Source organism: Epinephelus lanceolatus, chromosome 7 (genome assembly GCF_041903045.1).
Source record: "Epinephelus lanceolatus isolate andai-2023 chromosome 7, ASM4190304v1, whole genome shotgun sequence".
In the NCBI taxonomy this organism is placed as follows: domain Eukaryota; kingdom Metazoa; phylum Chordata; class Actinopteri; order Perciformes; family Serranidae; genus Epinephelus; species Epinephelus lanceolatus.
In genome coordinates this window covers 25,147,294-25,169,437 of record NC_135740.1, presented here as the reverse complement: position 1 = coordinate 25,169,437, position 22,144 = coordinate 25,147,294, and the positions used below count along the sequence as shown (strand labels likewise).

At 43.5% G+C, this 22,144-nt stretch overlaps 3 protein-coding genes across 3 annotated transcripts; 2 read left to right on the top strand and 1 right to left on the bottom strand.

Annotated features, from left to right (window-relative positions):
* Positions 1-1,693: 1,693 nt before the first annotated feature.
* LOC117261374 (uncharacterized) lies at positions 1,694-11,407 on the top strand. Its single transcript, XM_033633778.2, has 6 exons — positions 1,694-1,832; positions 3,889-4,002; positions 4,184-5,472; positions 5,585-6,505; positions 6,677-6,778; positions 9,783-11,407. The coding sequence occupies exons 2-6, from the start codon at positions 3,900-3,902 to the stop codon at positions 10,551-10,553; spliced, it is 3,186 nt and encodes a 1,061-aa protein (XP_033489669.2). The 5' UTR covers positions 1,694-1,832; positions 3,889-3,899; the 3' UTR covers positions 10,554-11,407.
* Positions 11,408-13,966: 2,559 nt separating this feature from the next.
* On the bottom strand, positions 13,967-16,603 carry LOC117261221 (beta-crystallin A1-like). The gene is made up of 6 exons (XM_033633544.2): positions 16,510-16,603; positions 16,024-16,106; positions 15,788-15,906; positions 15,142-15,283; positions 14,905-15,047; positions 13,967-14,657 (listed from the first exon to the last, which is right to left on the bottom strand). The coding sequence occupies exons 2-6, from the start codon at positions 16,096-16,098 to the stop codon at positions 14,510-14,512; spliced, it is 627 nt and encodes a 208-aa protein (XP_033489435.1). The 5' UTR covers positions 16,099-16,106; positions 16,510-16,603; the 3' UTR covers positions 13,967-14,509.
* Positions 16,604-18,034: 1,431 nt separating this feature from the next.
* LOC117261219 (beta-crystallin B1) lies at positions 18,035-19,830 on the top strand. Its single transcript, XM_033633542.2, has 6 exons — positions 18,035-18,123; positions 18,315-18,412; positions 18,496-18,614; positions 18,701-18,833; positions 18,931-19,073; positions 19,160-19,830. The coding sequence occupies exons 2-6, from the start codon at positions 18,320-18,322 to the stop codon at positions 19,329-19,331; spliced, it is 660 nt and encodes a 219-aa protein (XP_033489433.1). The 5' UTR covers positions 18,035-18,123; positions 18,315-18,319; the 3' UTR covers positions 19,332-19,830.
* The last annotated feature ends 2,314 nt before the right edge of the window (positions 19,831-22,144 follow it).

The window sequence follows — 22,144 nt, the reverse complement described above, 5'->3', positions numbered from 1 at the left end:
ATGCTGTTATTTAGGAAGTACTCATTTGGAGACACTGGGACTTGGGCATTTCATACAGGCCGATTAGATGTGACAGACTGTGCCTACACAAGAAAAAGACATTTCTGGCTTGGAGTATGGAGCAAGGAAAATTTATAGAGTTAGAGAAATGTTGCATTATTTGCAATTTTATTTTTGCACGGCCATGTTCAGGCATCAAAATGAACAGTTTTATTACTCTGACCCCCTCAGAGTTACACAATATTGAGCATATGTTGCATTGTTTCATGTTTTGTTTTTGTACAACAGTGTTGAGGCATTGAAATAAACTGTTTTATACTTTATTAGGCACTTGTGACTTTTAAGAATAAACCCATTGTCCTCATTTAAGGACATCGTTTTTTCAAAAGCTACTTACTGTTCAAAGTCAAAGCTTAATCTTTATACTTATCAGATCCTACTGATCTGAATAACTGAATAACTTGGAGAAATTAAAAATGCATACTAAACAATAGCTCGGGGCTCAGGAGGATAATATAATACAACTTAACAGCGATATAAACTATGTTGTAAAATAACAAAAGTATAAGCATCAAAATATACTGAAATGACTAAAACTAAACATTTTCATTATCCAGAATGACCCGATTAATGTGCACACTGAAATGTTGCAGCTGGTAAATGTGGGGCTTTAAGACTTTTTATACTGCTGGGTAGCTTAACCTGTAACAATATATCATAATGTATGTATTATCATCTTGTTGTATCATGTACTGTACATAAAAAGCTTTGATATATGATGATGGGGGATTTGTGTTGAGAGATTATTTTTTGAATTTTGAATGATTTAAAACAAAATGTTTTTCTCCCTTAAAGTAAAAATGTAAAGTTAGACCCTTTGGGGCAAGACACTCCTTTAGACAGGGGTTGAAAACCCCCAAGGACGTCCTTTTAGTTCAGTTATCTTCATGTAGTCATGTGTGACTTTATTTAATTCATAGCTACATATAGAAGTAGTACTGTATTGTAGTTTTGTATTGTATTGTAACTGGCAACCTTATCATCTTATTTCTTCCAACAGTGTGTTGGTTATGCATCATCATCATGTATGTGGTAAAATCATATCCAAATATATATTTTTTTAATATACAGTAAATTTACTTTTTTCTTAAAGGAGGGCATCTTCTCTATGTTACCCTACAATATTTGCCTCTGAATTGCAGTAGAGTAGAAGTATTAACTAGCATAAAATGGAAATACTTTAAGAATACAGCAAGTAGCTTTTTAAGAATTGTACATAGCACAGTACTTGAGTAAATGGATTTAGTTACCATCAAAAAAGTACATAATAATAGTAATATGAATACAAAAGTAATAGTAAGAAGAATAATGGTTTTTTTTTTCCTATAGCACTTGCATGAAAATAAAACAACAATAATAATAATACTTTTTTTTAAAATGTGAAGAGCTAAGACAAATAGTGTGTACAGAGGCAAATATAAAACAGAAAGAAATAAAACACAAAAGTACAAATCAGGTTTCAAAAAGGAACATTTCGAGGCTCATCTTTTTAAGGCGAAAGGGGAAGTAGGAGAAGTGACCTATCTTGTGGTTCAAGTTCTGTCTGTACTCTTTGACTGTACCTCGCTCTCCTGCCCCCTGGTGGCGGAGCGATACATGACGCCTTTGACGACCATGCTGACCCGAGGATGACCTCCAATAACGGACAGGGAAAAACAACAGAAAACAAACAATATACTGTGTGATAATCTCATTTATGCATATAAATATTTTAAAACCAACTCATAATATTTTTTTGACGTGGGACCGGATTTATCGGGAGCACTAAGACGGTGAGTGAAGCAGATGTTTGTCCCCCGCCCGCGTTTTTGTGTAACACCACCACAGCCAGCTGGAAGAAAGTAGTGCAAACTGCTCAGGTTGTCGTCAGAGGTTTAGTTGTAGTCCGTAATGTAATGTTCATGACATGTTAACTAACAGGAGGTGTGTTATGACTAGTTTACTCCTCCTTACTCTAACCCGGGAGGTCCGGTTGTGTTGAGCGCGGCTAACGTTAGCTTGCTGCTAGCTGTCTGCAGTGATGCTAACATGCAGGTGTGCAGATTAGCATTAAAGGAGACACTGCAGGTGAACACCGCATTATCTGTAACTAATACATAAGTTACCACCACGAAACTCAAGTGAAACAGGTGATGACTTATAGTAACACAATTATTTTTTTGTATAATAAGTTTTCTCGATGTTTATGTTAATATGTAGTATCTAATTAAGTATGCACTAATTTGCATACATTCCCACAAAGATCTGAATATTTGATTAGATCAGGTTCAAAGTTCCTGTTTTGCTCACATGTTAGAGTCAATTTCTGTCACTGAGGGGATTTATGATATCTCTTATTATCACTCCATAAACCAGACAATACTGTCAACAGCCTTATCATGTTTTAAATTTAGTTTATTTATTTATTTAGTACAATTAAAACACAAAAGGGCAAGAAAAATGAATAATGAAATACACTGCAGGGGGTTGTTATTAATAACGCAGAAGTACAGAAATATAAAGAACAATACATTAAATAATACAAGTAATAACAAACTACTAATTGCAAAATATGTTTGATTGAAAAAAAAAGCAGCAACAGTACTATCAATTTAAGAGCAGGAAGTGTGAGTATGTGTGTTTTAGGAATAAATTGTCACATAAATCAGACTGTGACTGATAATATGAACAAAAATTCTTCCGTTCAAACCCTTTGGAATACACATGGGAATAAAACTGGATAGCCTGGTGTATGTAAATGCTACTAAAACTGAGAATTTTGGCTTATAGTATGAGGAACTTATTTTAAGGGTAGAAATTTTAAGTAACAGATATCACCACTGAACTTCTTTAGCTGGTTACTTACATTAAGATAATTATTTTGTGTATTACAAGTTTAGATATACAAATCAGATATTATCTTTTTAAATGTGCCCTTTTGCATACATTTCCAATACAGAAATCTGAACTTAAATAAACACCTAAATCTGTATTTTGGACATTTCCTTTCCGCCAGTCTGAAAGGAGACATATTATGGAAGTAAATTAGCCCAAAACCTCTAAATTGTCCAGTGTATTAAAAAATTATGCTTTCACATGAGGTGTCTCACTAACTTCTCATGCACACATTCCTGATTTTAACAGATATTAAGACCAATAAATCTGTTAAAGAGAGTTTTAATGCAATTTGTAGTGAGCAAAAGGCTCTCTACAATGGGGTTTAGAAATAAACTGACATTCAAGGCTGTTAATACGTAGTCATTGTTGGATTTAATATGCAAAATGTAATACTATCAGTTAAACTGTTCTCTTTGAAACAGAAATTTAGGACACAAATAATTAATGACTGTCAAAATATAGCTACAGAACTAACTCAATAAATAACATAAGTACACAATCTAAATGTGTGATGTAAGTTTAATGTAACAGCTCCCTTCACTGTAACAACTGTTACGCTGCTTTACAGTACTTCAACTCCCCTGCTCAAAAAGTACATAATGTCTGATAAGTGGTGGTGATAATACACTGATTTGTCCAAATTCTGCTTTTACAGAGAGAGAAACATGTGCAAAACAGACAAAATCCCACTCATATTAGCCTGACTGAAGTCAAGTCTTTTCCCCAGTGGGTACCAGTATAAGTGTGTACGAAATCTTATTAAATCTGTTATGTGAGCTCTTGGTGTGCTGTGCCTTTTCATGAGCCTGATGAACATGAAGCAAAGTGTGTCACTAACACAAACACGTGTGTTTTATTGCAGTCACAGTCGTGTCAAAAGACATATTTGCACCAAATGCAAATCACCTTTATTAATCCACCCTCATTCTCCTCTCTGCTCCTCCTCTGAAGTGGATGGGGAGATGTGGTGCTACCAGAAACCGGGGTTTGAAGCCCTCGTCCTCGCTGAGCTGCAGAGACAGCAGCAGTGCAGCCAGTTCTGTGACACTCTGCTTAAAACAGAAGGTATAAAAACAGCTACAAATACACACACACCACACTGTCGCCATTCATTCATCGTCTTTTGCTGTGTGAGTCCATTTTATCAGTACACTGTGTAGGAGGTTTGTATACAGACAATTTGGAGTTCTAGTTTCATGTAGTTGTGGAAACCATCATCATTACTGACACTGTTTGTCTCCTCCAGGTATATCAGTGCCAGCACACAGCTGTATTCTCTCAGCCATCAGCCCTCACATCTCCTCCGCTCTGTCCTCCGCACCGCCACCCCCTGCAGGACAGAGCCACCTCTTGGAGTTTAATGCTCTCGGCACCTGCACCCTGCTCCACATGGTCAGGCTGTTATACTGTGGGGAGATGACAGGGGAGGGGGAGAAGGAGAAGCAAGATGCTATTTCTGCTGCAGCCAAGCTGGGCATCCACGGGCTGGTGGAGGTCGCAAAAGGTGATCTTAAGGACAGAAAAGAGGACGGGCAGCATGCGGAGGTAGGAGTGCAGACAGAGCCATTGATGCCTGAGGTGAATGAAGGGAGACGGGGCAGGTGGAGGAGAGAAGTGAGAGAGGGGAGCACGTTTCTGTGGAAAGAGACGCCATCAGAGGGTGAAATAGACATGTGGACTCAGACAGAGGAGCTGGAAGTAAACACAGCTCCCACCTCTCAACCAGCAGCCTTGGAAACCATAGATATGTCTGCTCTCCAGAGTTTAGGGACAACAAACTCCCAGCTCGTTCCCCCTAACATTCCCTACATCCCCATGTCCCTCGTCTACCCGCCAGATGAAAACCAAATGCACCAACCTTCCTCTGCTCTCATAGACTCTATACAAGTATCCACAGCAGCTGGACACACATCTGTCGCTGCTGTGGCACCACCGCCCAGCTTCATCTCCCCACCCCTTCCTTTACCCAGCCAGGTGGCCCCGTGTGCTGCTGACCCTCAGAGCTGGTGGGCGGCCCCCCAGGAAGCAGCCAGCACTGTCAGAGCAGCTGAAGAATGGGAGGATGAGCAGTTAGAGCAGTTTCAAGACAACATCCCTGGATACATCAGCTACTTCCTGAACCCGCCTGAGGAGGAGGGTCCCCCCAGGGGGCGAGCAGGGAGGAGGCAGGGAGCAGGGGCGGGAGGTGCAAGGAGAGCTGGGATGGGTGAGAGAAGAGCCGGGAGACCAAGAACGGGAGGGAGGGGTAGGGGAAGGTTAACGCAGATGGTGGATGTGCAGGAGGTGGGGGTGAGCAGGCTGCAGAAGATGTTCTTGCATAGGTGGGGGCTAAGGGCTTCCAAGACGGGTCAGGGCGGAGGAGCTGCGGGCAGGAAGTTATACCTGAAGACCAGAGAGCTTCTGAAGACCAACAAGAAGAGAAGAGGGCGCAGCAGTGTGTGGGAGTCCAGCCAGAGTGGAGACATGCCGCCGTACAGTGGGACAGGAGGAGGTAACACGCAGCGTAAAAGGAGCACAACGCAGCTGTTGAAGCAGGTGAGACTGCTGACAAAACACTGCCCTGTATTTAACATAATCCAAATTAAATACTTATACATCTGCACTCTGTATTGTAGCATAATTAATGTGCTTTTCTCCCCTGGTGCAGGAAGGCCCTCCTGTTGGCAGGGCTCAGAGGGCAAGGGCCAAACCAACAACCTCACAGCCTTTTCCATCGCCCGCCCTGCTGCCACCTAAAGCCTCTTACGTGCCTCCAGCCTCGTCTCTCCTCCACATCACCTCCCTCCCTCCTCCAGTTCCTGCTTGTCACGAGGAACACTTTGAACGTCTGTTGGAGGAAATGATGATGGGCCTCGATATTTTACCAAACAACAACGGTGCTCCACACTCTCAGCCTCTTCCAAACAGTAGCAGCAGTCATGCTTACGCCTCCTGTGGCAGTACTTTGGCCCAAAACAAACAACAAGGCCACTCCACTGCAAACTATGAGATGCCCGTTCTGCAGCATCAGGGAGAAGGAGCGCTGAGTGAGATACTTGATGACTTCCTCCAGTCCTTTGAGCAGCACATTGACAGCTGTGCTGCCAGGGAAGAGGTGGAGATGGGTAGTCGGAGCTGCACAGAGTCTAGCCAGCCTCATACTGTCCTGAGCAAAGACAGAAAAACCAAGACGCCTCACAACCATCATCTACAGAATAAACACACACCTGGTTCAGTCAGACACTCACAAATAACTGAACTGCAAAAGAGTGATGCAGCTGGAAGACAGCCGGGACATTCACAGCCACGCAAGGCTTCTGCTCCCAGTGCCACTCTATCCAAACATACTGAGGGATCACCGGGGAAAGTCAAAGCACCGGCCAGACGACGGAGGAGAAGAAAAAATGAGTATGCATTTGGGATTAAGGTGAAGGTGAGGAAGTCAGAGCCAAGAAGTAAAGCAAACGCGAAAACTGTTGATGACCAAGTAGACAAGCAGCTGCAGCAGATGCCTGTGGTGAAACTGGAGAGGAGTGTCTCGCTGCCAGCCAAAGTTGCACTGCAGGATGGCAGCTGTCTGGAAGTCAAGGTGACAGACTTTTCAAACTACTCCCACTAATGCTCCTGATGATGTCTGCTGTCATCATCGGTCGAGTCAAAGTCTGATAAGTGATATTAATATGAGGGCGAAATATGATTGTGTCACAGAATAAGACAGAAAATGTGTCAAATCGTTTGTCTGTACATATATATTTTACAGATTCCTGCCAAACTAAAGACGACGTCTGAAAAGGATCAGCCAGTCTCGTGGAGCACAAAGATTTACCCGATCAGGAGTAGGTTTAGAGAAGCGCGTATCATGGTGAGCATGGACCTTTTTTACAAGTTCGCAGACCTTGTGTACACGACTGTGTCTTCCTTACATCTGTCTGTCTATGCTACAGTTTTAGCCACATTAACAGTGAGGTACTCGAGATAACAATGGCTCAAACATGTCAACAGCTGCTGGATGGATTGACATGAAATTTTGTACAGACATTCATGGTCCCCAGAGAATGTATCCTGTCAGCTTTGGTGATTTCCCTTTCCTCTAACACCTCCAGCAAGCCAAAGTTATGTCTAAAAGCTTTGCACAGACATTTATTGCTCCCAGACAATGAAGCCTGCAAATTTTTTGCAACCTTTTATCGTTTCATGTGACATCATTGCCTGTTCAACTAATGTTATTCCCATCAGCCTGAGCTGTATCTTGAGCTTCGTGCTAATTAACAAATGTAGCCGGCTAACACGATAAACTAAGATGATGAAATGTGAAACAGTATACCTGCTAAACATCAGCATGTTAGCATTGTCATTGTGAGCATGTTAGCATGATGACATTAGGCCCGTTTCCACCGCAGGAACCACCCCTGAAGGACAGAGTTCCGGAACTTTTACAGGGGCTAAACCAGTCCCTGCCTCGGGGTACGTACTCAGAACGGCCCCGAAAGACTCCTGGCTGGGGCTTGGGGATTACTTGGTGCTGATTGGATATACTCAAGGAGAGATGTGACGACAACAGGAAGCAACAAAATAGCCGGCATTTTTAAAACTCAGCAGACGAGGGTTAGCTCGTTCATATAGCTTCCGCCGCCATGTAAAAAAAACCTCACTAAATGGCCCGTGAAAAAAATATCTTTTCCAGCGGATATCTTAGTTACAACATGATTGAGCTAGCAAAGCAGTTTTGTGTTGCTATGTGTGGTATTTATTCAGTTATGGGAAGTCATGATGTCTAGAAAGCATCAGCTGACAGGGACAGCTAAAAGCAGCAGCAAAGCTAACATCAGGACGTGATCTGTTAAAAGCCTCCCGTTGTTGGATACGACATGAAACTACTCCAGTTAGCTCAATCATGTTGTAACTAAGACATCCGCTGGAAAAAAAATTTTTTTCACGGGCCATTTAGTGAGTTATTACAGACACCGCTATCGGCTAACGGCGTCCCTACGTCGACCCAGTCAAAATGGTCGCGCAACGATTACGTCACATCCAGAGCCCGTAACTTTACAGGAACCTTCCTCGTACTCCGCTCTCTCAGTGGAGACACGGCGGTTGAGAGGGCCGAACGAGAGGACGTTCCTGTAGTAGTTCCTGCTCCCCAAATAGTACCAGGAACATCTTCAGTGGAAACGGGCCTACTAGCTTTAAACTTAAAGCACTGCTGGGCAGAAGTACAGCTTTGCAGAGATGCTAGCTTTCTTCTTGTAGTCTCTTAGAGGCAAATTCACAAAGGATTGCAGCCACTGCCAGACATCAGACAGAATTGTCCTCTGTTTTCAGTCTGACATTAATGGATTTCCATCGAGGGGGGAAGATTCTATTTTCTCTAACCACTAACTAACCACTCCTGAAGGCCAAACCACACCAACGGCGAACGCTGCATGCAAAAAAATCTGCCCCTATTATTTTTAAATGTACAACTCCACACCAGTGGCGGCTAGACGCATGTTGGTGCTCCTGGACACACTGACCCACAGCATTGGATGCCACTGTCCTGTTTCCAGCCTCACTGCTCCCATAATTGAATGCATTTTTCCCCCACCCGCTCTCTGCTTGTACGCACCAGCTCCCGTAGCAGCTCTACTTTGCCCCTGTGGCAGGTGGACTCTTCTCCTCACCATTCATGCATAAAGAGAACTCTGTTTCTCTTGCTGTCTCGTGTGTGACAAAGAATGGATGAGGAGAGACTCGTTGTTGAGGTCAAGAAATATCCCGAGCTAAACGACCCACAATCCCGTCATTATAAAGACCATGGCCAAAAAGATATTGCCTGGCGAGTCAGAGCTCTGGAGATCGACTCCTTAGATGAGAAATCACGTTTAATTAGGGGCTCTTCACATGTGATTTTAAGCTAACTCAGAGGTGGTAGAGGTACAGATCTTTCAGTAGAAGTAGTGATAACTTTGTTGTGGTTGCCTGTTAACAAGATTCAGTGTGACGCATTCAGTGTGTGTGAGAGGCGGCACTTGACGCACGTCACAGGACGTGATGCAGTGGCGCCCGTGTGTTTTCAGCTTCAGTCCCCCTGCGCTTACTGGTCATTTTTATTTTAACCTAGAAGCCGCCATTTCATGTCACAATGCCAAATGAATCAGTCAAGTCGAGCTTGTGGATTGGGCAGATTCAAAGGTCTGGACCCAGGCATTAATGGCCGCTGATAGCACCACAGACTGCACATCACGTTCAACCACTGTCTGCCCCGTCTCAGGGCCACAAAAGATATTGCGCTAATTATATTACAGCACAATCACACCCATAAAGTTTTGCAGCTGAGTGCAATTTGCCATTTTTTTCTGCACGTGATTGCCGTTATCTATGTGGCAAAGTATGAATGTTGCCTTTGCGCCAAAAACACAGGAGGGAGAACAATCGTGGACACGAGCTCCAGGTCCTGACCAACGAGGTGCAGAAGCATTTCTCAAAACGTAGCGCAAAGAATTTAAACTTCAGCCAGAAACTTTAGCTGGAGTTTAATTTCCCGGTCTGTCAGTGCTCATAACGTTTTAAAACGTACACCTTCATAGTGTAAAAGAAGCTCACATTATTTGAACTAGAAGACAAAAGAAAAGATACCTGTTTTGCTTTAGTTAACGCCAGCTCACTCACAATGTAAATAATTTCACATTAACTGCATGTGGCTTTTAGCGCTGATAATGGAGAATTACTATTTCTCTTTTTGTGGATGTTATGAGAATCACACAGTTTCTTTTTGTCTTATTTGTGTAGGTTTAGCGGCTGCAAAAGCCACTCAGTCCTTCTGTGAATTTGCCAGTTATTCTGTTGTATTTGTCTGTATAATTTAATAAGTTTAATTTACTTTACAGGACAGTATGCCCTTTCTTGAGCCACTTGTAGACAAACAGCCATCCTCAGCAGGCCCACCAAGCCACACAGGCGGGCCCAAGAAAAATGGACAGTTCTTCAGTTTATCAAATGATGTGAGCTCAGCACCACCAATTCAGCCACAGCCTGTGGAGCCCTGTGGCATGGATCAACAGCCAGAGAGAAATAAAGAGAGACATGAAGAAGAATTGACTGTCCAGCCACAGGAAGAGGCAGAGAGCCCGAGGGGAGTGAAGAGGAGAGCAGAGTCAGAAGAGGAGATGAGTGATAATTCTACTGTGACCAAGAGGGTTTGCTTTGAGCAAATGGCACAGCCGACGCCTGAAACACACACACTGAGCTCCTTCTCCACAGACATTGTCTGTGAAGTAGCAACCAGAGAATTGGGGGAGGTTTCCAGTGCAAGAGATGGTCTACGAAGAGAAAAAGGAGAGGCAGAACCAGTGTGGACTAAAATCAAACTCACAGAGCAAAGTTTGATGGATGAAGAGATGGAGAGCAGCGGTGTCACAGTGAAGCATTTTGCTCCACCCTCTTTACATTCAGAGAAGGAGGTGCGTCTGGGGTCGACAGGAAGCTGGGAAGAGGAGGACGACGAAGACATTGATGTCATTGGCGGTTCCAGCCCCGCCCTTGATCCAGTGATCATCAACTGGACTCAGTCTTCAGAAGGTGAGGAAGATGAGGACATTGATGTTGTTGGTGATGAGACAGACTACGAGTCATCGTCGGTCTTCATTACTGTTGATTAAGGTGAGCTTGTTGACAGGAAGTATCAGACTTAGATGCTCCTACATTTCCAGTTTTCTTTTATACTCGTATTCAGTTTTTGTTTTTTCCGACATTTCTCAGAAAACATTTCTGAATTGATTTCATCCAGCTGTAAGTAACAGTGACAGAGATCGAGACAAACATGGTTCAGTAGTAAACGTCTTCTGTTTTCATTTTGTTCACCTCAATGTGCAAACACACTGACAATCACGTGAGGGATTTTTGTTTTCCTATTCTACCAAAGTTTAGGAAAAGAAAAGTTGTGAGCAACATAATTTTGATTAGATAGAAAGGAATGAAAGAAAAGATGTGCAACATAATGCATAAACAAAATAACGGGACTGTGCAGTTAATATGCAGCTGTTGAGTTTCAGCTCTTGAGTTCAGTATTCAGACCTAGCCAGTGTCACACCGTCAAAGCTGACTGTGATCTTTTTTTGGATGTTGAAGATATTTAGCTGTTGATTTTATGGAGAGAGTTACAGATTTGTTACTACTAAGTCCAGTAATATGTGATTAAAAAATGTTCAGCATAGTTTGTTTTACCTGTCAAGTGTTGTGAACAACACTAACCGAAACTAACCAAACACTTTAGAAAAAGATTCAACACAAAAACAAAATCAGGTTTAAGTACCGTCAAAGTAATTAAGAGTGTTTTATTAGTTGTAAATGTGACTATGACTGTATAAGTTGTAAATATGATTGATAGTGTCAGCCTCTGTTGCGCCACAGTTTGTAAATGTTCCAGGAAAACTTGTGTCTTCCTTGTTTTACTCTCAGGTTATGTTTAACAGTGTCGAGGACTCTGGTTTCTACAATAAAAATTCTTCTCTAGTTCCTGCAGCAGCTCTGCTCTGTCACTCTGGATTTCATTTTAAGATGTACAAGGAAGTTAAAGTGGCAGTCTCAAAGGTTTCAGCCCTAATTGATTTGGCAAGACCTGTAGGTACTGGTGGTAGCAGCAGTTTAATGCCAGGGCCACACCGGACGCGGAAGCTGTGCGAATAGCCTCGAAGTGAAGCCAGTTTCCTTTCGGCACCCATGTTAACCGATTGTGTCATCCACACCGGCTGCGCTGCGCAGCTCCGTAGCCGGCACTGCAGCGATTGTTTCGGCGTCTGGTCTATTTTCTGCGTGAGCCGCGAGCAAATGCGTCAAGCCGGGAAGGAATATAGGCTATACATATTAGTCAGTGGTATCTAAACAGAGCGCGAGAGAGATGAACACACACACACACACACAAGAAAGAGAGAGGGCCGGCTATAGGGGGTGGGGGTTGGGGCACACACACGCAAACAGAAAGAGATACTCATGATGGAAAAACAGCCCCAAATGTGACGGAGACAACAGGTGGGAGCTGAAGCGCTTGTTGACCGGCGTGGAGAAATGCGCGTCTGATGTGAACGGGCTTGCGCGAGAATTTTGGTGCGCTGCGCTTCGCAGCACTTCGTTGGCAGTGTGGCCCTGGCATAATAGTTCAGGTCACAGAGATCTGTGGGCAGCGAAACAAACATTTTAATGAAGTCAGGCAATTACTGGTCTTTTTCTGTCATTCTGTGACCAACCGTGATCGGATGCCAGCTGATTGGCCGTTAAGCTCAGTGCATGAGAAGAGAAAATGGGAGTGAGGAAAGCAAACAAACAGCTAAAGTCAAGACGCTGTGATATCAAAACAAACTTGTTAAAAAATTTTAGCCATTGAGCTCTTTAGCAGAAACAGCTCGTAATTGTGTTATTGTTCACTGTCTCACAATTAATAGTCTTTATTCTTCCAACATCAGGTTATGTTAATGTGCTCACTTGCTATCTAGCGTCTTGAGTCCTAGTCTTCCAGTTTTCATTTTTCAATGATGAACACAGAGCATCACTGTCTGCTGGTATGGAGAGTTATTTCCTCTCACGCAGGCGCAGAACGTGCAGGTGGTATGAGTTTGGACAGCAGGGCACAGTGAGAGGAGTTAGTTTCCACACTGTGGCTCCTGACTGTTCCATCGCTCTCTGCATTTATGATGAACAATAGCCGTAAGTGCTAGGGCTGGCAATCACTAGAGGCTCCACTGTACAATATTATCACGATACTTTAAGTCACGGTACAATATTATTGCGATTTTAAACGTGTTGCGATATGCTGAGTATTGTATACTGTATACTGTAAATTACGTCCCCGGAGAAAAACTTTGTCAACATCTGTACTATCTAATAAAAGAAAGTAACGTTTGTTTTGTATTAGTAATATTGATATTTATATAATACAAAAAACTGATACTCGGCACTGTGTGACGATACGCAATTGCCATACAAAACTATTGCGATACTACGCTGTATCCATTTTTCCCCTACCCCTAGTATGTGCTAAGCTTAGTGAAAATCACATTGCATTTCCAGTAACTACTTCATAACAAAAGTCAGATCGTGTTTCGCCAGTTTAAACCTTTTAATGTGAAGGTGCAGCAGAAGGAACCTTCTATGTTTGTAGTAGTAACGTCAAACAGCATTTTTCTGTCAATGTTGCTCTTGACACTCGGTTCAGTATACTGCAAATATATGAATATTATAGTACTTTAATTAGTGGGCCATAGGCTCAGGCTCAGTCACCATTGTGTGACCTCATTTGGTGATAGTGAATAAAGAAGATTTAAATGAAAATCTGAGAGATTATTACTTTAAAGGTCCAGTGTGCCAGCTTTAGGGGCATCTATTCGCAGAAATGGTAGGCTTTATAATATCCATAACTATGTTTTCAGTAGTGCCTAATCACTGGGAAATAATAATGAGCTGTTTATATCTACATATGGAGCAGTGGAGTCCACCATGTTGTTCTACAGTGTATCGAATTTCTTTGTGCTGCTCATTGTCAAAATAGCAAATCATATTTTATTTGTGTTTTATTTAATTGCAGCATTTTACTAAATATTTTATTTTTTGTTTTTTGGCTATTTTTATGTTGTTTTTTTTTTTTTGTTTTTACATTCAGCTCTCTCAGCCATACTAAACAGTGTCATTAAAATACTGGATGTTTGTCCTGTTTCCTCCCCTGTCCTACCCCTTTTTCCATTAGTCCTCATCTTCCTTTACAGTATGCTGTTTGTCTAATTTAGCACTTTTAATTAGTTTGGCAATTATGCTTTTGAATACACATAAACATGTGGCTCCATTTTCAGGCTTGAACACATGGTACAAATACCAGTTACTCCTGCTACATACTTTTAAGTTTCAGAAGCGTCCATAGACATTCTGAATTCTAGTTTCTCTATTTAAGCCCACTGCAGCCACAACCACTGTTCTAGACAGTTTACAGGCACCTATCACACCTGCAGGTGGTGTGTTTCATGCTGCAAAGAGAGATGAAGCACACTTTATTCATCACATACAAACTTAATGAAACAAAACCACCTGAAGTGAAAATGAGTTTATTAGTTATCAACCTGTGGATCAACCTCCTACACACAACAACAAAACACATCTGAGCTGCACCACAGCACAAGTCGGCTGTACTGAGGAGACTGCCGGGGAGGTTTCCCGCTCACAGCGCCACGTTGGAGCTTCATCTCCCCCCTCTGTTTGGTTCCAGCTCGTTGAGGAGTCGCTCTGCTCATCGCCCAGCTCAGGTGAGGAGTGCAGCGCAGGTGTGTGTTTGTGTGTGAGTGTGTAGGGACCTCTAAACCAAATAAAAAGACACTGTGTGAGTGTCAGTTATGTCAGCGTGTGTGTGTGGTGGAGCGTGTGTTTCCCTGTGCTTTAACAGTGCGATATTGTCTCTTATCACACTCTGGCAGCGGCTGTAAATCAGTAGTGGTGTTGGGGCGGCTGTTGCGGCTCAAGTCAAGAGGAAGGAAAGGATTGAAGAGAGAAAGAAAGAAAGAGGGGGAAGGGGGTTTTGGGGATGAAGGGAGGGGGTGGAGGGGAGCTGCTGTCTCAGTCTCAGCCTGTCCTCCTCTCAGTGCTGGATACGCCTGATGGACTGGATCTGAGGGGTCTGACAGTGGGAGCCCCAGTTCCTCCAGTGCTGGTAGTCTCCACTGTGTCTCTCACACTCCATGATGTACTGCTGGCCCCTGTAGCCAGGGTACTGGTAGCACACAAAGCTGCATGAAGAGGGAACAAGGGTTAGCGGGACAAATTTAGTAACAAATTTAGTACACACTTGAAGCTTCCAGCTGGTGTGTCTATTACATATAATACAAGATAATGAGGGCCTGTGGTGACAGTGTGTTTGTCGAATTTGATAGAGCAGAAAGCCAGATTTGAAATGAATGTCCAGTAAATCATGTGGAAAGTGGAGTGTTTGCTGATAAATTGCATCTAATTCTTGCTGTCCACACAGAAACTTACGCGCCGCACTGCACGTGCATGGAGCCAACTTCAGGCATCATCCAGCCCATGGCCTGCAGAGAGGGGTAGTCGTCACAGATCTCCACGCTGCGGCCCATGAAGTTCTCCCTCTCAAAGATGACCATGCGACTGCTCTGGTGGGACTGCAGCGGGACAGAGAAACAAACAGTTGAATTTCGGACTCTTGAGGTTATCCGTTGCTTGTCACCTGAACACTAAGAGACAGGAAGTACTCACAGCGCAGTAGATGGGGCGCAGAGACATGAGGCGCTCCACATGGTAGGAGATGGAGCCGCTGTAAGCGTCCCAGTGGGGGTACTCTCCTCTCTCCAGGATGAACTGCTGGCCCTGGAAGTCGTGGTGCTCAAAACCCACCCAGCTTTTCAGAGAGAGAAGGAGAGATATGTCAACATCACTTTACTGTGTGTCCATCTGAAGTTGTGTGTTTCTGAAATCTAACTTAGTTTGGAAAAATTCTGACTATTTCACAGTGTGAGTAAATAGATTTTACATATATATATTTTAAGATATAAAAACCATAAAAACAATCATAAAAGAAATATAAAATAGTGACTGTAATGATAGAAAAAGGTGATAATAAGGACAATAAACGGATGCTCCAAACTGGATTTTGGAGAATTAACACATCTCTTTCTCTACCAGGCTCAAGAGCAACAAAACAAAAGCACACAGCTCACTTTGCAGAGTCAACAACTCAATTGTCTCAGTGCTTAAAGCTTCCCACATGACTCCTCTTTATCTCCTGTTGCTGTTTAAGGTGGGTGTATGATAATAACATTTCTTGATTCACCCCATCTGTATATTTCATTAATGTCTCATCTGTGTCTTGTTTTTAACCAGAGGAAAAGTCTGAGACACTTACGCTCCGCTCTCCACCCTGATGGAGCGGATGTTGTCCAGTCCGCAATCCTGGATGTTGCAGCACTCGGAGGTGAACTCCAGGCACTTGCCCTGGAAATGCTCCTGCTCGAACACAGTCACCTGAGGGAGACATGGAGAGTGAGGAACATCAAACAACAAGTAACGAGTTTGGCAATAAGGTCGCCTGTCCATCTTTACCAAGAATTTTATAATGTGTGAACAAATGAGTGTGTTTACCTTGAAGAAAGGAGCCATGCCCATTCCTGAGTTGACCAGCGGCTGCATCATTGGGGACCTTGTAGTTCTGTACATCTTTACTCCTGAGGTTCAGATGAGGACAGAGAAAAGAAAAGCAAGGTAAGATATGGATGTAGGAGGAAAAAATGTCCTTTGAAGACTGGTTTCGAGCATCAGTAATTCAATATTCTAGAGTATTTGGCCACTTTTTCTAAGTGTAAAACATGATGGTGCTCAATATCCATTTACAGACACACCACTGTGAATCATTCAGCTACAACACGTGAACTACAACATCTGGAGACCAGAGACCATTTACCTTGTAAAATGTTTTTAAAGTAATTGAAAATATAAAATATGAAATACTGATAACAGTTAAGGTGTTGAACAAGTGTTTCAGAAAGTGCTTTTGCTTTTCAGTGTCTGTGTTAGGCACCTGTCTGTCTGACCCTGAGCTGTGTTGAGAGCAGAGATATGCATCCTTACCTATTTGGCACTTTATTGGAAGAGCTCGAAAGTGGTACGCGCCTACCGCCTGCCTCGCGTAGAGCTTTGAGAGAACCTGGCGCTTCAGTTTTATACCGACGGTCGGGGAGCGCGCCTGCCGGAGCGCGTCCACGCCTCTGACTCGGTCCATGCGCAGCGTCCATTTGGCGCAGCGGTTCAGCGCCCAGCAGCGAGGCGCGCTCCCGCCGCTGGAAGGCTGTTGTCCGGCTCCAGGGGCCAGCTCAGCACATCCCATAGTGCTGCTGGTGCTCCGGAACAAAGGCGCTCCGGTATGTTCGGACCCCGGTCAGCAGTCCAGCGCGTGCCCAGGCACAAAGGGCCGGGATCGGGGTGGAGAATGTGGGGATTAACGGCGGAGCAGAGAGGCACCGCGGGAGGGGACACAGAAGGAGACAGCGGGATGGGTCTGCATGAGTGTACAGACAAGTTAGACAGCTACAAGTCTGATCTAAGTGCTGTTCACACATGGCATCTCATTGCACGCGCACCTTCGAGGGTGCAGGTACAACCATAGGCGTAAAGTTAAGGGGGGGCGCAGGAGACATGCCCCCCTTAATATTTAAAACATGTGCATTTGTCCCCCACAATAAAAAGATGAAAATAAACATTTTGAAAAATATATTTTACCATAAATTGATGCAGAAATGTCACAAATAGGTGCATAAAAAATTATGTAAATGCAGGAAATCAAGTGTTTAATGCTCCAAATGTTCTGCCAAAGGACCCCCAAACCCCCATTTCATATATGTCCCCCTCCAGTGTTGAAACCTACACCCTTGGGTCCACCTGTGTACACACAGATGTGCAGTTTAGCTGTAGCTCAGTGGTTTCCAAAGTCCTCAGGCACTCCCACAACACTGAATCCAACAGTTTCTGATGAAAGTTTCCCTGCAGTCACATCCCAGTTTATCCAATTATAAATGACGTCAAACCTCAGCCAAAATAAATCCTATGAAATGTGGGTCTGTGGTGTTACATCTATGTGTGGGGGTCTTCCAGATGGAAACACTCTGACTTCAAGTGAAGAGACATTTTATTCAGATTGATGTATTACACATGAATGTTACTCACTGTTATCATCTGGAAACATGAAGCCTGGAATATTTCTGTGACATTACGTTCTGCTTTAGCTGCCTTATATGAAAGCCAGAGGTTTGAAATCACACATTCATGTAGCCACAATCAAATAATTCATGTCACTGTGTGCAATAAAACGTGAGTATACTGATTTATACTTTGAATTAGTGGACTGGTGTGTTGACAGGACAATATAAGGCTGAATTATTATGATTCAGGGCACATTATTTACTTCTAAAGTTGCTCATCAACTTTTATTTCAGTATTTCTGTTAGTAACTAGTCCTCAGTCTGTTTCCCAGCTTCTGTCAGTCCTCCTCTGCCTCCGCCCATCCCCTCTGTCCGTCCCTCTCTGATGATGTGGGGTTTCTTTTGTCTCGCGCCTCTGACCTCAGCAGGTTTGTTTCTCTGCCCATAATCCCTCTCCTGTGGGCGCCAGCGTATAAAAGGGAGGGGCGCACTCCGAGCCGCACACACTCTGAGTGAGTCTCGTCGTAGGCATCGCACACACAGACAGGTAAGGTACACGCACATGCTGTGCAGCTGCAGGTGTGTTTGGAGAGACAAATCAGGGGGGAGAGGTGTACTTTTTCAGATTTAGCATTTATAATCTTTCCTTTCTATCTCGATACATTTACACCAATGAAAACAGCATAGATTTGTCACATCATCTCACTTAGTGTCTTTTTTTCCCTCTTGCTCTTGCAGCAATCATGTCCAGTGGAGATAAGTCCAAGACTTCTTCCCAGACCGATGGGAAGGCTGCTCAGAGCAAGAAGTCTGAGATGGGAATGATGTCCTACAAGGTGGGTGCCTCTCACATTGTGATATATTCAGTCTATCATATTACATATCACTGTTGTTGTACTGACTCATCTGTCCCCTCCAGATGTACGTGTTCGACCAGGAGAACTTCCAGGGTCGCATGATCGAGATCAGCAACGAGTGCATGAATGTGTGTGAGATGGGCATGGACCGCGTGCGCTCCCTGCGTGTTGAGTGTGGACCGTAAGTCTCACAAAAGGACACATAAACATGTACATTTAAAGCACTTGTCTTTGCATGGATACTTAATGACTTTGTCTCGTGTGCAGCTTCGTGGGCTTTGAGCAGATGAACTTCTGCGGTGAGATGTACATCCTGGAGAAGGGAGAGTATCCTCGCTGGGACTCCTGGAGCAACTGCCAGAAGAACGACTACCTGCTGTCCTTCAGGCCCGTCAGAATGGTATAAAAACTTGTTTAGATACTCTCAAACTTTCCCTTTCTCTTTTTCTTTAGACTGCCCCCTAAACTTGTGTCTGTCCCTGTTTTCTCTCTTCCAGGATCCCGAGAAGCACAAGATCTGCCTATACGAGGTCGGAGAGTTCAAGGGCCGTAAGATGGAGATCATGGATGATGACGTTCCCAGCCTGTTCTCCTACGGCTTCACCGACAGAGTGGGCAGCATCATTGTCAGCTGTGGAACGTGAGTATAAGTGATCGCAGGTGACAGAGCTCAGAGACTTAACAAAAGTCAATCCTGTACTGACATGTCTCCTCTTCTTTCTCCAGCTGGGTGGGATACCAGTTCCCTGGATACCGTGGCAGCCAGTACCTGCTGGAGAAGGGCGACTTCAGGCACTTCAACGAGTACGGTGCCCGTCATCCTCAGTTCCAGTCTGTGAGGCGTATCCGTGACATGCAGTGGCACCAACAGGGCTGCTACACCATGGCCAGCAAGTGAGGCTCAGGGAAGGAGAGAAAGAGAAAGAGCGGAAGTGAGGGAGAGGGGCGAAGGAAGAGGGAAAGGGGGAGAGACGTCTGAGGCCTTACCTCAGTACCTTAAACGGTCTATGATCTAAAGCAGTGAGGGGAAGGGTGAGGATCTAGATCTGTCCCTGATCAGAGAAGACACCTCAGTGGAAGGACCACCCTCCATTCCTCTCTGTTTCTACTTTTCTCTTTCTCCCCTATGGGCTGAGCTTTGCTTTCCCCCCTTTTCTCCCTTTTTTTAGTCCCTCACTTCATTCCCCTCCACAGTCCTCTGAGACACCGAAGAGGGAACACGACACCTCTTGCTGTTTTACACACTCGATTCTCGGCTCAGGGTATGATGCACCATGGGAAACTGAGTCCCTAGAGCCCCCTGTCCCCCGTCTTCTTGCCCCTGTGCATTGCACACCCTCTCTGCTGTACAGAATCCTGGCCAAGTTTTCAATAAAAAGGAAAATATTGATTTCAAAGATGTTGTTGTTGTTACTTATTACTGAAAAATCCCCCAAATGAAAATGTCAATGAACAAAACAGACAAATAAAGTAATAAGATGAATACAAACATTAAATGAATCCATTCTGATTTATCATTAATCAAGGCTCTGTATTTTGGATGCTAGCTACACACCAAATATCATGTGCTTGACTTTAAACTTTTTAAGGAAAATATTGTGTTCTTTGTGTGACGCCCATGTTCATAGTTTTCATTGTGAAGATATGGTTGCGAATAAACACTCCATTGTGCTCATGCTGAACGGTGTTTGGTAAGCTTTGCATAGTCAGCTATGAAAACCCTCCTATTCATACAATGTTTTGAAAAATGCAGCTTCTGGAAAAAGACAAAGTTGTCCAACAGGGCCATTTTAGACCTGTGATGCTGATCATGTGACATTGTGGAGCCTGCTGGATTGTGTATCGGCTTTGTGAGATAACAGGACACACCTACAGTTCTGCTGATACACAACCTTGTTTGTATTTTCCATTAAAAATGAGACACTCCATAGGCAGGTGACATAATACAGGTAAATAGGCCCATCTTTAGCAGCTCAGCAGCTTGTGAACCGTATAAATATGTAATATGATAGATAATTAGCTCAAATGGCTCAAATCCAAACACACCTAAGAGTATGCTGACAGCTTAAACAGGTGTACACTGGCTAACATGCCAAAAAATACTCATGGTGGATCCTCCAGCGTGACTTCTACATTTGCGTAGGGACTTCTACCTTCAGCGAGGTGTGTTTGACTCCTTTCTGCTGTTGGTGTCTTTTCATCTCTGCAGAGCCTCATTCTGCTCGACCTGTTTGAAAATCTTGAGGAGCTCAGTGAGAGGCTGAGTGGACAACCCGGTCTCACTCAGAAGTCTGCAAAATCTGATGCTTGGGCAGTGAATTGTGGCATCAGACTCTGACGAAAAAAGCTGTCCTTTAACGTTGGCGTGATACGCAGCCGGTTGGCGATGTCAGGGGGAAACATGGCAGGACAAGAACGAAAGTTAAGGCAGCTTAAGTCCGAGTAGGCTGGGTGGAAGGGTTGTGGATGAGCCCAACAAACACGACTTTCAACTGGGAGAGCTGTGTTTGTGTCCCACAAGATTATCAAGCCAAACCCTGTTCTTTTTTCCTAAACCCAACCTTGTGCATTTGTTGTTGGAGGAAAACAAACACCAATTTGTGGTGTTGTACTGACATGGTGTGTTTTTTTTTTTTAAAGAGACAGTTTGTAAACAGTATATTTCCTGTAAGAACGGAAGTGTATTTTGAAAGAAGACAATGCATGTAACAGGCAGAACTTGACACGGCATCCCAGAACGTCAACAACCAACGCACCCAGGGTACCTTTCACATTGTATCTAGACATGGAAGGTCCCTGACCAAATATTGATATGTGACGAGTGAGAATGTGTTGGACAAATGTCATCCTATCGTTGTGTGTTTTTTTTTTTTTGCTTCAATATGTGTGTTTGTGGCTGCAGCCACTGTGGAGTTTATATTGTTCATACAACTAGGCATCGTCTGCTTTGATGATGCACCTGCCTCGGTGTCCATTGCATTTTTTATTTGTAGACGGCCATTTTTTGTGTGATTGTTTTGTCCTCTTGTGGCCCAAAATGTGTGACAGCATTTGATTTATAAATCTCTAGAAATAGCCTTAAGTTAGGTTTGGCAAATGTAGAGTTTATTACCTGCTAAGAATTGTATCTTCTCCTTTTCTTCCAATCAAAACAGCACAAAAATACCAGCTGGCTCTTTTAATTTGTTGCTGGTCACTGAGGTTTGATTGTTCTCTTCCTCTTTTCTGGTTAGTTCTAGTGAGACTGCTCTGAGGAAGGCCGTTGCATTATTGATACTCAGGTTTATGTATGTAATATCTCTGGTTCTGCTCTTATCACTTTAAATCCTTGATTTTAAGTACCCATTGTACGTATGACAGTGTTATAAGAGTGCAATTATAAATCACCAGCAAACTCCTTTAACCCAAACTGAATTTTGATAAACAGCTCCTTATACTGATGCTGAATATTAATCATTGTTTGCAGAAATAAGGTAAACATTTTCAACTATTTTCTATCACAACTTTCAAGTTTACATTTGACTTAAGTGATGAAACCTTTTGTTTATATTAATGAGGAAAATATGATGTTTATGCATGCCTCCTGACTTGTTTGGATCAGTTGCTCCTCTTCATATTTTCCTACACACCGTGTTTACGTCAGCACAAACAGTCCATGTTCTTGTTGAATCCCCTTTTAAGCCAGGAAGCCTCTCTCTAAGTCTGGTCACA

Coding starts and splice junctions, on each gene's coding strand:
- LOC117261374 (XM_033633778.2), top strand. CDS start 3,900: ATGTGGTGCTACCAGAAACCGGGGTTTGAAGCCCTCGTCCTCGCTGAG. Junction 6,506..6,676: donor GCAGCTGTCTGGAAGTCAAG/GTGACAGACTTT, acceptor TATATTTTACAG/ATTCCTGCCAAACTAAAGAC. Junction 6,779..9,782: donor TTAGAGAAGCGCGTATCATG/GTGAGCATGGAC, acceptor TTTACTTTACAG/GACAGTATGCCCTTTCTTGA.
- LOC117261221 (XM_033633544.2), bottom strand. CDS start 16,098: ATGTACAGAACTACAAGGTCCCCAATGATGCAGCCGCTGGTCAACTCA. Junction 15,284..15,787: donor ATCAGGGTGGAGAGCGGAGC/GTAAGTGTCTCA, acceptor CTCTCTGAAAAG/CTGGGTGGGTTTTGAGCACC. Junction 15,048..15,141: donor TGCGCCCCATCTACTGCGCT/GTGAGTACTTCC, acceptor GTCCCGCTGCAG/TCCCACCAGAGCAGTCGCAT.
- LOC117261219 (XM_033633542.2), top strand. CDS start 18,320: ATGTCCAGTGGAGATAAGTCCAAGACTTCTTCCCAGACCGATGGGAAG. Junction 18,413..18,495: donor TGGGAATGATGTCCTACAAG/GTGGGTGCCTCT, acceptor TGTCCCCTCCAG/ATGTACGTGTTCGACCAGGA. Junction 18,834..18,930: donor CCTTCAGGCCCGTCAGAATG/GTATAAAAACTT, acceptor TCTCTCTTCCAG/GATCCCGAGAAGCACAAGAT.